This window comes from Carlito syrichta, unplaced genomic scaffold (assembly GCF_000164805.1).
Source record: "Carlito syrichta isolate Samal-C Ts95f unplaced genomic scaffold, Tarsius_syrichta-2.0.1 Scaffold304348, whole genome shotgun sequence".
In the NCBI taxonomy this organism is placed as follows: Eukaryota; Metazoa; Chordata; class Mammalia; order Primates; family Tarsiidae; genus Carlito; species Carlito syrichta.
The window spans coordinates 393124-405022 of NW_007248444.1; the positions used below are offsets into that span (position 1 = coordinate 393124).

The 11899-nt window shown below is 51.9% G+C and overlaps 2 protein-coding genes across 11 annotated transcripts in view; both read right to left on the bottom strand.

Annotated features, from left to right (window-relative positions):
- Positions 1-11899, bottom strand: part of DNAJC5 (DnaJ heat shock protein family (Hsp40) member C5) — a 56217-nt gene that overhangs the window by 32431 nt on the left and 11887 nt on the right. The window lies entirely within an intron of this gene.
- The window catches only part of TPD52L2 (tumor protein D52 like 2), a 20127-nt gene continuing 11992 nt past the window's right edge, over positions 3765-11899 (bottom strand). For 3 of the 10 annotated variants that reach the window (XM_008059763.1, XM_008059759.1, XM_021713226.1), the window contains 3 exons: positions 10246-10347; positions 5965-6013; positions 3765-5366 (listed from right to left, as the gene is read on the bottom strand). In XM_008059763.1, the coding sequence (XP_008057954.1) occupies positions 5271-5366; positions 5965-6013; positions 10246-10347 (247 nt within the window). In that variant the 3' untranslated portion in view covers positions 3765-5270. Of the gene's footprint in view, positions 5367-5964; positions 6014-7261; positions 7304-8247; positions 8275-10245; positions 10348-11899 lie in introns of all 10 variants that reach the window. The other 7 variants (XM_008059758.1, XM_008059756.2, XM_008059757.2 and 4 more) reach the window with 7 other exon arrangements.

Sequence of the window (11899 nt, forward strand, 5' to 3'; positions counted from 1 at the left end):
GAGGTTCCATTGAGCGGTGGGCGGAGCTCACAGCCGGAAGTTCCTGCCGCCCGTCAGGGGCGGGGCCGGAGGGCGGGGCGCGGGGCAGGGCCAAAGTTCCGGAGACTCAGGCGGTTTTGGGGGCATCCTGTTCATCGAGGAGCCGATCCTGTGCGGCGAGCCGCGCAGAAGAGCTGTAGGGCTTGTTTTGCAGCTGAATTTACTCAGAGGTTTACATGAGATAGAGAAAACCGAATTGCTCTCAGAGACCTGGAGAGGGAAGGGAGCTGGAGGCGCCCCGACCCAGCCACCGTCTTGGAACCGATATCTGCTCATCCTCGAAGCGCCAATCTGCGACCTCTTTCCTTCTTGTCCTGCCACTGAAATGTCACCGTTATTGCCCAGCCACCCTCCCAGAATCACCCCCAATGGCGTGGAGGGCACGCGGCTTGCACTGCCCCAGTGCAACTCGTGCTCATGGCATGGTCCACTGAAGAGGGGAGACCTGCTTGACTCGCTTCCCTGTCACTCCTTATGTATATAACGCCTCTACCATCTGTTGACCACCTGCTCTGTACTGCATATGCGACATGCCCCACCTTTTTTTTCTGAGTTGGGGTCTCACCCTGCCACCCAACTGTAGTGTAGTGGCACGAACACGGCTGACCCTTCGGTCCCAGCCTCCGGAGTAGCTGGGACTACAGATGCACGCCACCACACCTGGCTAATTAAAACAAATTCTTTTGTAGAGACAAGGTCTTGTTAAGTTGTCCAGGAGTTTGACGCTGGTCAAGCAATCCTCCCATAGCGTTGAGACTACAGGTGTGAGCCACCACACCCCACTGCATGTCCCACTTTTAACCCTAGAAGCTTTCCCAACAGACCTCTCCAGCCAGTGCTCCTGTTTCTTCATTCCCACTCTTGCCAGTTGATCATTTTCCAATCAGTAATCTTTTTAAAACAAACCTGATGATGTCCAAGGCTTCCCATGACACACTGAGTTAAATCCAAATTCTTCCCATCTTCCTCTGCCCTCGTAACACTGCGTCATGCCAGTAGTGAACGGTCATGTTTGTTCCAGGCTCAGAGCCTATGTCAGAGAGCTCAGGAAGCCTCCAAGCAGTCACTAAACTGCAGCACCAGGCAGGTAGCAGGAAAAGATTTATGAAAACCAAGAAGGCAGGGTGTGGTGGATCACGCCTGTCATCCCAACACTTCAGGAGGCCGAGGTGAGAGGATTGCCTGAGCCTACATGTTCAAGATCAGCCTGGGCAACTTGGTGAGACCTCATCTCTACAATAAATAAAAAAATTAGCTAGGTGTGATGGCGCACGCCTGTGGTTCCAGCTACTTGGAAGGCTGAGACAGAAGTCGAGGCTGTGGTGGCCATGAGCGTGCCACTGCACTCCAGCCTGGGTGACAGAGTGAGACTCCAACTCAAAAAAAAAACAAGCAGCAGCAGAAAGGCCAGGGTAACATCTATGACTACTGGTTCAAGAGAATGAAAGATTTCGGTTAGAATTGGAAGAATGAGAGAACACAATGGACCTAGTTACCAATTTCAGACTGAAGCTGTGTTCAGTTTGTGTTGGCAATGGCAAGAATGAATCGATCAGGCCTTAAGTGAGTCTCTCCAAGACCTAGCAGTTACACTTTAGGGATATTCTTCCTAAGAAAAATTCCCCAAATACAGAAAAAGGTGGGTGCAGTGGCTCATGCATGTAATCCCAGCACTTTGAGAGACCAAGACAGAAGGATCACCTTAGCCCAGGAGGTCAAGACCACAGTGAGATGTGATCATGCCACTGCACTGCAGCCTGGGTGACAGAGTAAGACCTTTTCTCAAAAAAAAAGGGGATATGCACTAAAGTGGCAGATTTATTACAAGTATGTTCATAAACAAGCCAACCTGTTTGGAGAAAACAAAATGAAAATATCTGTTGAATGTTGACAGTGGTTACAATTTGGGATTCTCATATTTACTCCCAATATACCAGGTGCTGCTAAGTGCTTTATAAGCTCTAAGTCCTTTGATCAGATGAGGCAGATACTGTTATCCTCATTCTGAGGGGACTGAGGCCTTAGGTATGCTGCCCCTTCCAATGCAAGCCTCTCCATTATGCCTTCAGTTCTACCCATGCACTTGCTCCAGTCCTTGAAGCTCACAAAGCACTCACTTTGCCTCATCAAACACCAGTTACAGACACTTAGAGGACACATCTCCCCTAACAAACCGAACTGCAAAGTCCTCAAGCGCTGGGTCCAAGTCAGATCTGCCCTTGTAACCTAGCAGACTCTTACCTGTGAGACACGATATTTAATAAACAAAGACCACACAGAAACTATTTCCAATGTAAATGAGAGATGCTGACTGCAGGCAGCAGTGGTGCTTCTCGCCCTTGTTGGCAGCAGCTCACTGCTGTCCTGAAGCCAATGCACTACTCAATTTGAGGCCACTTAACTTTTCTTGCCATTCCATCTTACCAGTCCTGCTACCCCTGACCTCCAAAGGCAGTCCGGCACTCCCACTAAAGGGGTTTCCCAGCAGGAACTCCCAGGACAGCAGGAGTGGACACAAGGAACCAGGGGCAGCGCAAAGTGGAGGTTCTCCCTCAAGGGACTACAGAGATCCAGCGAGGACTCCAGAGCATGTCAGGAAAGACAAGTGCAGAGCAGAACCTGGCATGCCACTTTTTGAACAATGAGAAGGGAATGAGATGCATATTCATATTTGCTTGCTTTGGCAGGAAACAACACTGGGAGGCTGAACAAGTAATCATTACAAAGGGTGGTTGGGGCACGGGAGCAGATTTAGTGCCTCTTGTATCCAGTTGTGACTTTGGAATCCTGTAAGTTACCTAAGAACACTTAACAAAGCAGTCCCTGAGCCACCCTGGGATGCCCCTCAGAGGCAAGTTTTCCACATAAGGGGAGGCAGAGGCTGCATCCTTCCCCTGCAGCTGATGGGACTGTGGAAAGCGCTATCTAGAGCCTGCTGGGACAAGGACCTGCAGGGCAAGGACCCTGTTTCCCCACCTCACCTGTGCCATCATGGCTGATCTGACCTGAGCCAACAATTCAGTCAACACTTGAGGGGCTTCAGTTACCCACCGCTGTTCCAAATGGTCCACTCATCTGTAGAACACAATCACGCCTCCCAAGGATCCTTGTGAGCATGGGGTGACATAACTGCCTTGAAAGCCACTATGTGCTGGCCTGAGGAGTGGGATCCTCTTCTTCCCAATGCCCTCTTCCCGCCAGCCTAGCTCTTCACTTGACACAAGAGGGACACCACACAGCTTTCCCAATGCCCAGGGCTCTATTCTACAACAGTTCGCTTATTATTTTTTAAGACAGAGTTTGGCTAGGTTGCCCAGGCTGGTCTCCAAATCCTGGGCTCAAGCAATCCTCCTGCCTCAGCCTCCTGAGTAGCTGGGGCTACAGCCTCAGAAACACCTCAATTATAATTGCAGCTGAAAGCTCCTGGGGCAGGGATGCCAGTTGTGACCCTGGCTGACAATCCTCTGGAATGCCCCACCCAACCGATAACCCAATGAGCACCTCCTCATCCTCTTCTGAGATGCTGGATCTGACTCCACAGGGTTGTCCCCGCTGTGGTTTCATAGCTGGCTTCAACTTCACAGCATCACAGATTTGCAACCTGTGTTGGGATTGTTGCTGCCCACCTCTCTCCCAAGGGTGTGGACTCTCCAGGGTGGACCTGGTGTGCTGGCTTATTTAACCCTTTTGTCATGGTCCTGAAAGACATACCACACAAGCTGAGGTGAATGTTCCGCCAGAGGAATGCTTTATTGACAAATTACTCATAAGGAGACGATACATAAGTAACCACCCTTGTACCCTGCCGCTCACATCCTGTGAACAGGTTTTAACCCTGGAAAGAGGGCCCCAAATGACGCTCTTCCCTCGCCAAGGAATGCTGTCAAGAGTGTCTGAGATGGCCAGGGACACTTGGCTATCAGAGGACACATCACGTTCTACCAAACAGAACACCTGAGCTGAGTGGCCCTTCCCCTCCAGGGAGTACAGATGAGCACACAGCAGGCAAGGTGCCCTGCAGACCACGCCTCCCAACATGCAGGCCCTGGTCGGGGAGGCTGCTGGGTCATGATGGTTTAAAAACAGAAAAGAGATCTTTGTAGCTCCTGAGAGAAGGTGACAGCAAAGTTCTAGCAGATCCCCATGCCCCACCCTCGACCTGGCCTGTGGGATCATTTCATCCTAAGTGCAGCAAACAGGCTGGCTGGAGTTACTAATTAGCGCCAGCCAGTCAGCCCAGGCCCATGCAAAGGTAGCACTGTGAAGGGGCATATCTCTTAAAGGGTGCTAAAGACAGGCTTTTCTTCTCTTGGCCCCTCCTAACCCAGAGGCCCAGGAACCCTTCTGGGCACAGAGGGGAGCCAGTAGGAGCTGCCAGTGGTTAAGAGGAGAAGCAAATTTTACACATTGGGATGGAGTGCATTAGTGAAATAAAACACCCGACTGGTACAGGCTGCCACACAGGCTATGTACAAGTCTACACAGTGCTCACAACCTGTTAAAGAACCCTCATTTTTATATATAAAAAAATTATAAACAAATCAAGCATAAGGCAATGTAAGGCTTGTATCTCAGCTTGAGGCCAAAGAAATCATGTTCACTAACCATGAGGCTAAAGCGGCTCTGCCTGATTTTAATTTTCAAAAGTCCACTGCATTTAAAAAATAATGACTTTGCTTTTGTTAAAGTTAGATTAGTGTAACAATTAGGCAGCTGCTGATAATCAGTTTCCTTTCTAGGGGTCTCAGAAAATGGACAGTTCTCTCATTCAGCATTTTGAGATTAAAAAATTGCAGATAGGGTTTTCTGGGTGACTGTATTTCTTCTGTGAGTTAGGGCAGGAAGGGGAGATGGTCAGAAGATGCCCCTTATCTTATACTTAGGACTCTTTTCAATTCTTTGACATTCTGATGAGCTGCCAAGATTCCCAATGGGAGTGTGGACTTTGGCTCAATACTCCTCTGGATTCTCTGCCCTGTCCATGTCCTGCACCCCAGGAAGGATGGCACAGTGATCTGTTTCATCTATGAACTTTAGTGTAAAACATCTGTGTACAAGAATGTGTTCTCTAATTCATGCGAACGCAGCAGCCACATCTACTTGGATGGGCGCAACTGTCCTCAACACTGACTGTGCACGCGCCCCGGCTGGTGGCTCCACCACGCAGGGCTGTGGTTTGATGATGAGGTGTGCTTGCGCGTGTTCTGTGGCTGGGCGAAGTGACTGCAGGCTTAGAAAGGTGCGTGATCCGACAGGGGTTTGTCGCCACTCCCCGTTGGGGAAGGGAGGTTGTCACTGCCATTCTCTCTGTCACCCACGACCTTAGACTATAGGAAGGAAAAGATCAAGAAAGAAAAACCTGAGACAGAGCACACAGTACAAGGTAGATCCTAGGCCCATGCTCAATTCCCTATGTGAGTTTATGAAACATGAGCACTGCTCAGCAACAAGAACAAATCACCCTGGAAGGTCTCCAGAGAGTTATGCAGGACGAATACAGCCAGCCCCCAAAGGCTCCATAGTATAGAGCTTCATGCATGTGAAATTATTGAAATGACAAAATTACAGAAATGGAGAGCACGCTACGAGTTGCCAGGGGTAGGGTGGGAGAAGGTGGGCAAGGGCTAAAGCAATCCTCCTTCCTCGGCCTCCCAAAGTGCTGGGATTACAGGTATGAGCCACCATGCCCAGCCAGGCTCTGTGTCCAGACTGCATCAATGTTAATGTCCCATTTTGAGACTGCATTACTGTTTTGTAAGATGTTAACACTGGAGAAAAGTGAGTAAAAGGTACGAAGGACCTCTCTGTATAACTTCCTACAACTGTATGTGAGTCTACAAGAACTAAATACCCAATAATAACCAGGCTGATGTAAGTGACAGGTCACACTTCATCCAGAGAACAGGACAGCTCAGACACAATTACCTTTATTGTCCCAACTCGGTCTTCAAATGACTTGAAGGTTGCAGAGTTCCTTTAAAGAAAAAGGAGACCTGTTGTAGTCAAGAGCAAGTAGTTGTGCGGCCCTCCTAAGTGTGAAGGGCCTCAAGGCTAGGGCCAGCCTCCCCCTGGAAAGATATCAAACAACGTCTCTAAGACCTGACTGCAAAAATGGGACATAGCCAGATCATTCCAGAAGTTCTGCAGGTTAGAGGTAAGGTCAGCCATGCTCACCAACCACAGGGACAGGCCCAGACATCTCATGAGAGACTGCAAAACCTTTGCCTGTGCAGTGGGTGGGAAGCCTGGCACAGCTCTGCTGCAACTTACAGGTATACCTGTAGCTCTCATACTGGGCTTATGAAAAGTCCCAGAGTTCTTCACACACATCTCTCAGAGAAGTCAAGTGAGAGAGAGAGAGAGCCAAGGACAGTTCTGGGACGGCAGAGCGACAGAGGCAGAGAAGGAAGGCCAGCCCTATGCCACCCAGTTCCTCTTACACATCCTGATACCCTTCCTGCTCCAAGGCCTCGAGAGGCTAGTACATCAACAGCACTCAACCACAGTCTCCAAAACAAGAACGGGACTCTCCTGAGAACCTCCCTAAGAACACCCCAAGATCTCTCTGCAAAATTGTGACAGCCAGGTCACTTAAGAGGCTCCGCCGGTCATCCTAACAGAGCAGGCACAGGAACAGACAGATCACAGCTCTGGGTGTTTTCATAAAGGCTAAGCCACCCAAAGCCTCCTGAGTGAGGTGCCAGGGCGCATGGGCAATCCTCTCTCCTGGCCTGACCCTGCGTACAGCCAGGACACGAAAGTTTCAGGATGGGGCCCAGTGGTCTGACACTGTGCACAGCCAGAATGTGGAAGGTTCAGGATGGGGCCAGTGGCCTGACCCTGCAGCCAGAATGTGAAAGGTTCGGGATGGGGCCCAGCAGCCTAACCCTGTGTGCAGCCAGAACGTGGAAGGTACAGGATGGAGCCCAGTGGATAGACTCTGTGTGCAGCCAGGACATGGAAGATTCGGTATGGGGCCCAGTGGACTGACACTACATGCAGTCAGGACATGGAAGGTTCAGGACTGAGTTCAGTTAGGGTCACCTCTGGAAGTCACAGGATAAGAGTTTCAAATTCTTGTCAGACTAGAAGGAATCTTTCCCCAAATCAGTCGATAGGTAGCTGCAAGGGGAGCAGGGTCTTTCTAGGCCTTCAGGAGCTGCCCCAACCCTCACCCAGAGACACCCTGGTTCTGGAGCACCAGAGAGCAGGTGTACATTACCTCATGGCCGGCATACTTATGGAGTGGCGAATGGAGTAGCTGCTGCTTGGAAGCATGGTAGGAGCAGAGAAGGAAGCAAGAGTTAACACTAAGGACCACTGGCAGGCACTCATCAGCTGTCAACACGCAACCTCAAGCCGGCAGGGACAGGCAGAGGTGAGATCCCCACTCCCAGCACAGCTGGAACTACCTGCCTGCTCCCTTCACACAACACCCCACAAGGAAAACTGGACACCAGACCCCTCCCTCCTAATCCCATGGGAGCATCCTGTGTTGCAGAGTGTGGCCCTGGGGAGAATAGTACCACAGCAGGACACCATCAGGAGGCGTTGGCCTAGGCTTCAGAAGAATACTTGGTATAAAGTATAGCCTTAAGGTGTCCCACTTGACTTCATGGCAAGTTAAACGACCTTTTGGCAAGGGAAACCACTAGGTCAAGTTAAATAAAAATATCTGAAATCACAGACTGTCCTAGCCTTAGCTTTAGACCTCCGAGTTCCAGTTAGAAGAGTATGTGACAGCAGTGCCCTGGGAAAAGGGACCTAGTAGGAGGAACGCCAAAAGACTTCTGGGTAATCAATGATACAAAACTTAACCAGAAGGAAAATGAGGAAACAGGACCAGCATTTGACAGGAAGACCAGTGAGGGGTTGGCACAGCCCTCCCATGTAAAGATGCTCCTTCTTGGGAATAAACTTGCTCACTGACCCAGTGGCAAGTGGCCTGTGTGCCCAGGTGTGAGTACTCAGAGGGGATGCAGACATGTTGGGAGGTTGGGGGATCTCCACTTCGATCCCACAGCTGCCTGAGCAGCAAGAGCAGTAGATCATCCCTGATATGCAGTAACTGCCTTGCTGGTGCTACACCTGGAGGTGACCCCCTCTCATCCATGCTCCACTGGCACAGCCTCCCACAGGCCCCACCAGAGGCCAGACTGCCCTGCTTTAGAGAAAAGCCTTCCACAGGCATGTCCAGGTCAGTCTTACCTAAAGGAGTGTGAGAATGGGTGAGCCCTGGAAGGCGGCAGTAGGAGAGAAGAAACACAGCATTAAGCAAGGAGGCAAATGCCCGCCTGCCCTCCAGCAGGAGACCCGCCCCAGGCCCTTAGCTCACATGTCAGAAGGCCCAGCAGAGGGCCATGTGAGGTAGGGATAGGACACTCCACAATGGCCCCTCCATCCTTTTGCCGTCAGGGAAAGAAGCCGTCACTACAAGGGGCCCCCATGAGCGTGTGACTGGCAACTACACAGCACCATGGCTCTGCCTACTGGGCACAGCCACAGGAACAGGAGGCTTCTATGTCCACAGTGTTTGGAGGCAGGAGAAGGGAAGCCCCAAAGAGGGCCACAGATGGCACCTAGGACACAACCAGCCCCTCTAGGCAGTGCCAAGGTGAGAAATGCACTGCAGCGAGTCAGCTGGGCTTGGCCAATGCGTCATGTCAACAGAGCGGCCTGTATTACCCAAAGCGCATCAGTTGAGCAGAGCACAAGCCCCATGAGCGAAGCCAGGAGGACTTTTGGGCTGCACATGTCTGTTCTCCATACATGACAGACGCCAACCTGGAAACTGTGTCCAAGGGCAGCTGCTGGCCACTTCTCCACTGTGCAGCCAAAACCACTGCACTGAAGAACCCATACATGTTCATCATGCACTTGAGGTCCAGACAGGGCACAGAGCCAGACAGTGACCCAACCCTGTTGTAAACCACTCCCTGACCTGAATCCTGTTCCCTCCCACTACTTTGCCATTTTATGCCCTAGGTCCTGACACCAAAGGCTTCATGGTCCAGGGATACCCGGGGCAGGCCAATTGCAGACACAGGCATTGGGCAGTTGTTCTGAAGGCCCTGGACCCAAGGGTTAGGAGGGGTCCACTAGGGACCATCCAACCCTAAGGTCATGACATAGACGTTCCTGAACCCAACTTTTCTTTTCAAGAAGCAGTGAATTCTCAACCTCAGTCTCTAAGCCTCAGAAATCACGTGTGACCCCTTGGTGAGATGATGTCACTACACTAAGGGCAGAGACACTCAAATTCGCACAACCTCCAGCCCAAACAGAAAAGCCCGAGGGTAAGACACACGATAGCCAAGACATCTCTGTGGGCACCTTCAACATGACCAGCCAACTGCAGAACTGGTTCTTCTGGCACTGCCCTGCTGGGATCCACAGTCTGGAGCACATGTGTAAGTCACACATGGCACAAGGAGGCCAGGCATGCATACAGCTGTCCTAGCAATGCTGTGACAGGAACTCTGCTCACTGTCAGCCACACCCTGGGGTCATCTACAAGTCCCAGGTCTCTGAAGAGAGAGTGGGAGCCTTGCTCCTTGTCAGAGAAGGAGCAGAGAGAATGAATGAGACCCTGTCCCAGGGCTTCCAGAGAAAAACAGGCCCCACAAAGAGCTCCCCAGGTCAAAACAGCTGGGACAAGCTCGTGCACAGTCACTCCTGGTGCCAGTCTCAGCCTACCCTTTGGGTTTTCACAGGATGCTCTGAACAAATTTGAAAGGTAGCGAGCAACTCCAAAATGGAGAGGGAACTCCAAGGGAGGGCACAACTGGGGCACCACAGACACCTTTGCTTCCTTCAAATGCTCTGTGGGGAGACTGACATTTCCAGGAAGAAACAGGCAGCCCTCATGCAGCACTCTCTCCGCAGTGATGGGCAGCCTGCCTCACCTCCATGGCAGTCCCTGACCCCGAGTTGCTGCCTCTCAATGGAGCTTCAGGGAGCAGACTCCTCCCTCACCCATCCTGACACCACAGGCCACCCAATGGCACTGGCAACCACCCCCAATGAAGAACATGGAAATGGCAGAAAGGCAGCCACCAGGGAGGATGACCCTCAAGCAGGGGTCTGTGTATAGACCTTGTGCATCTAAGCCCAGGCTCTGGGCAGGCATTCCCCAGAGACTCCAGCTCCTCAGTCCTCCCCAGCCCTGACCAGGTCTCAGGGCAATGGGGTCAGGCAGGGTCTCACCTCATGTCTCCGAGCTTCCTGCTGATGGCAGAGCCCATAGTGGACAGAGCAGCTGAGGTCCTCTGTCCTGCCTGTGAGAGAGTTTCCTGAGTCTTCTTGTAGCTAGGAAGAAGACACAGCAGTTATACCAACCAAACAGCCAGGGCAGGCCACAATCCACAGTCAAGGAGACAGAGTGCGGAAAGCTCCCGAGGGGAAGGAGGGAGGAGTTGGAGTAAGGGCAAGCACTGGCTGTGCAGCTATGGAGGGGACCTGGGCCGGGCTCCTGAGCCCCTGGGGCAGCCTCAGTGGCAGAGGAACAGCCTGCATGCCCACATGCCTGCTGAGCTCTCTGCATCACCGCCGAGTCATGGTCTTCCAACTCGCGTGATGCTGTCTTCTCTCACAATTCAGTTTTGCCTCCCTCACCCAACACTGTCCAAGCCCACTTTCCTGTCTTCTCATGGCATGTCTGACTACCTGGAGAATGCCACAGCTGCCTGCAATAGAGGGAACAGCCCCAAAGTCTTGGACTTGGGGTGCAGGCCAGGTGGGCAGCTGAAGCAGAAAGGCCTCAGTTCCCCACCGGCAACACACACTGGGGGCTCCTTGTTCAACACAAGCCCCAAAATGTCCATGGGGGCGAGCTCCACCATGCGGCCATGCAGCCTGCAAGGGTGGTGGCCCTCTTGACCAGAGATGTCCATGCTTTCAGAAGACAGAACAGCTCCGTCCTCATGCCACCTTCACAGTGCACATTACAGTTTGCCACCTTGTCCCCTCCTGTCCTTCCAACGTTCACCCACATGTAGGCACATCACACTGAGACCAGCTTCAGGACCTCGGCGTCAGCAGGCTGGACAAGGGCAGCAGGCAGGAACTGCGCCCACAGAGATGCTCTTGGGCCTACCTGAGAGTCAATTCCTGGAGCTGCTGGCCCTTGTCCAGCTGCCACCACAAACAAAAGACCACAACCAAAGCCTAGGCCCCAGCTGCAGCACCAACCTGAACAAAGCCAGGGAACTCAAGGAGGAGTGAAGACGGGGCTCCCAAGGCCATCTCAGTGTGCCCAGGGAGGGCAAACCTAGCTGAGTCCCAAGTGAGTTAGTTTGAGATGACTGGCCTCCAGAAACAGTGCAGGTTCCTCTCATCGCCATCGGTGCCACCAGGCAGAGCAGGCACCTGCGATGAGCCCTTCCCACTGAGCCTGCGGGAGGTCCCGTGAGCTGAGCTGCTCTCTAGTCCCTCCAAAGATGAACAAAAGTATGTGATGCGGGTAGAGGAGGTCTGGTAGCACTTCCCCACAGCCCTCCCTGGCAGTGCCTGCGTAAACTCCCAGCCCATGGCCCAGCCAGATGACAGCTTTAACTATCAATTGAGATGAGGACAATGATGTGGAACCCGGAACCATGGCTGTTTTTAAAAACAAAACACTGGGTACAAGGTAACTAATGACCTGTAACATTTAGTTTCAAGAATACAAATTCTGAACACACCTTTAACCTCAATCTTTCCTGAGATAAAAAACACAAAAAATCTGCTGGGCTCGGTGGTTCAGCCTGTAATCCCGTGCTTTGGGAGGCTGAGGTGAGTGGATTGCCTGAGTGCGCGGGTTTGAGACCCACCTGGGCAGCTTGGCAAGACCTCATCTCTACAATAAATAAATAAATAAATT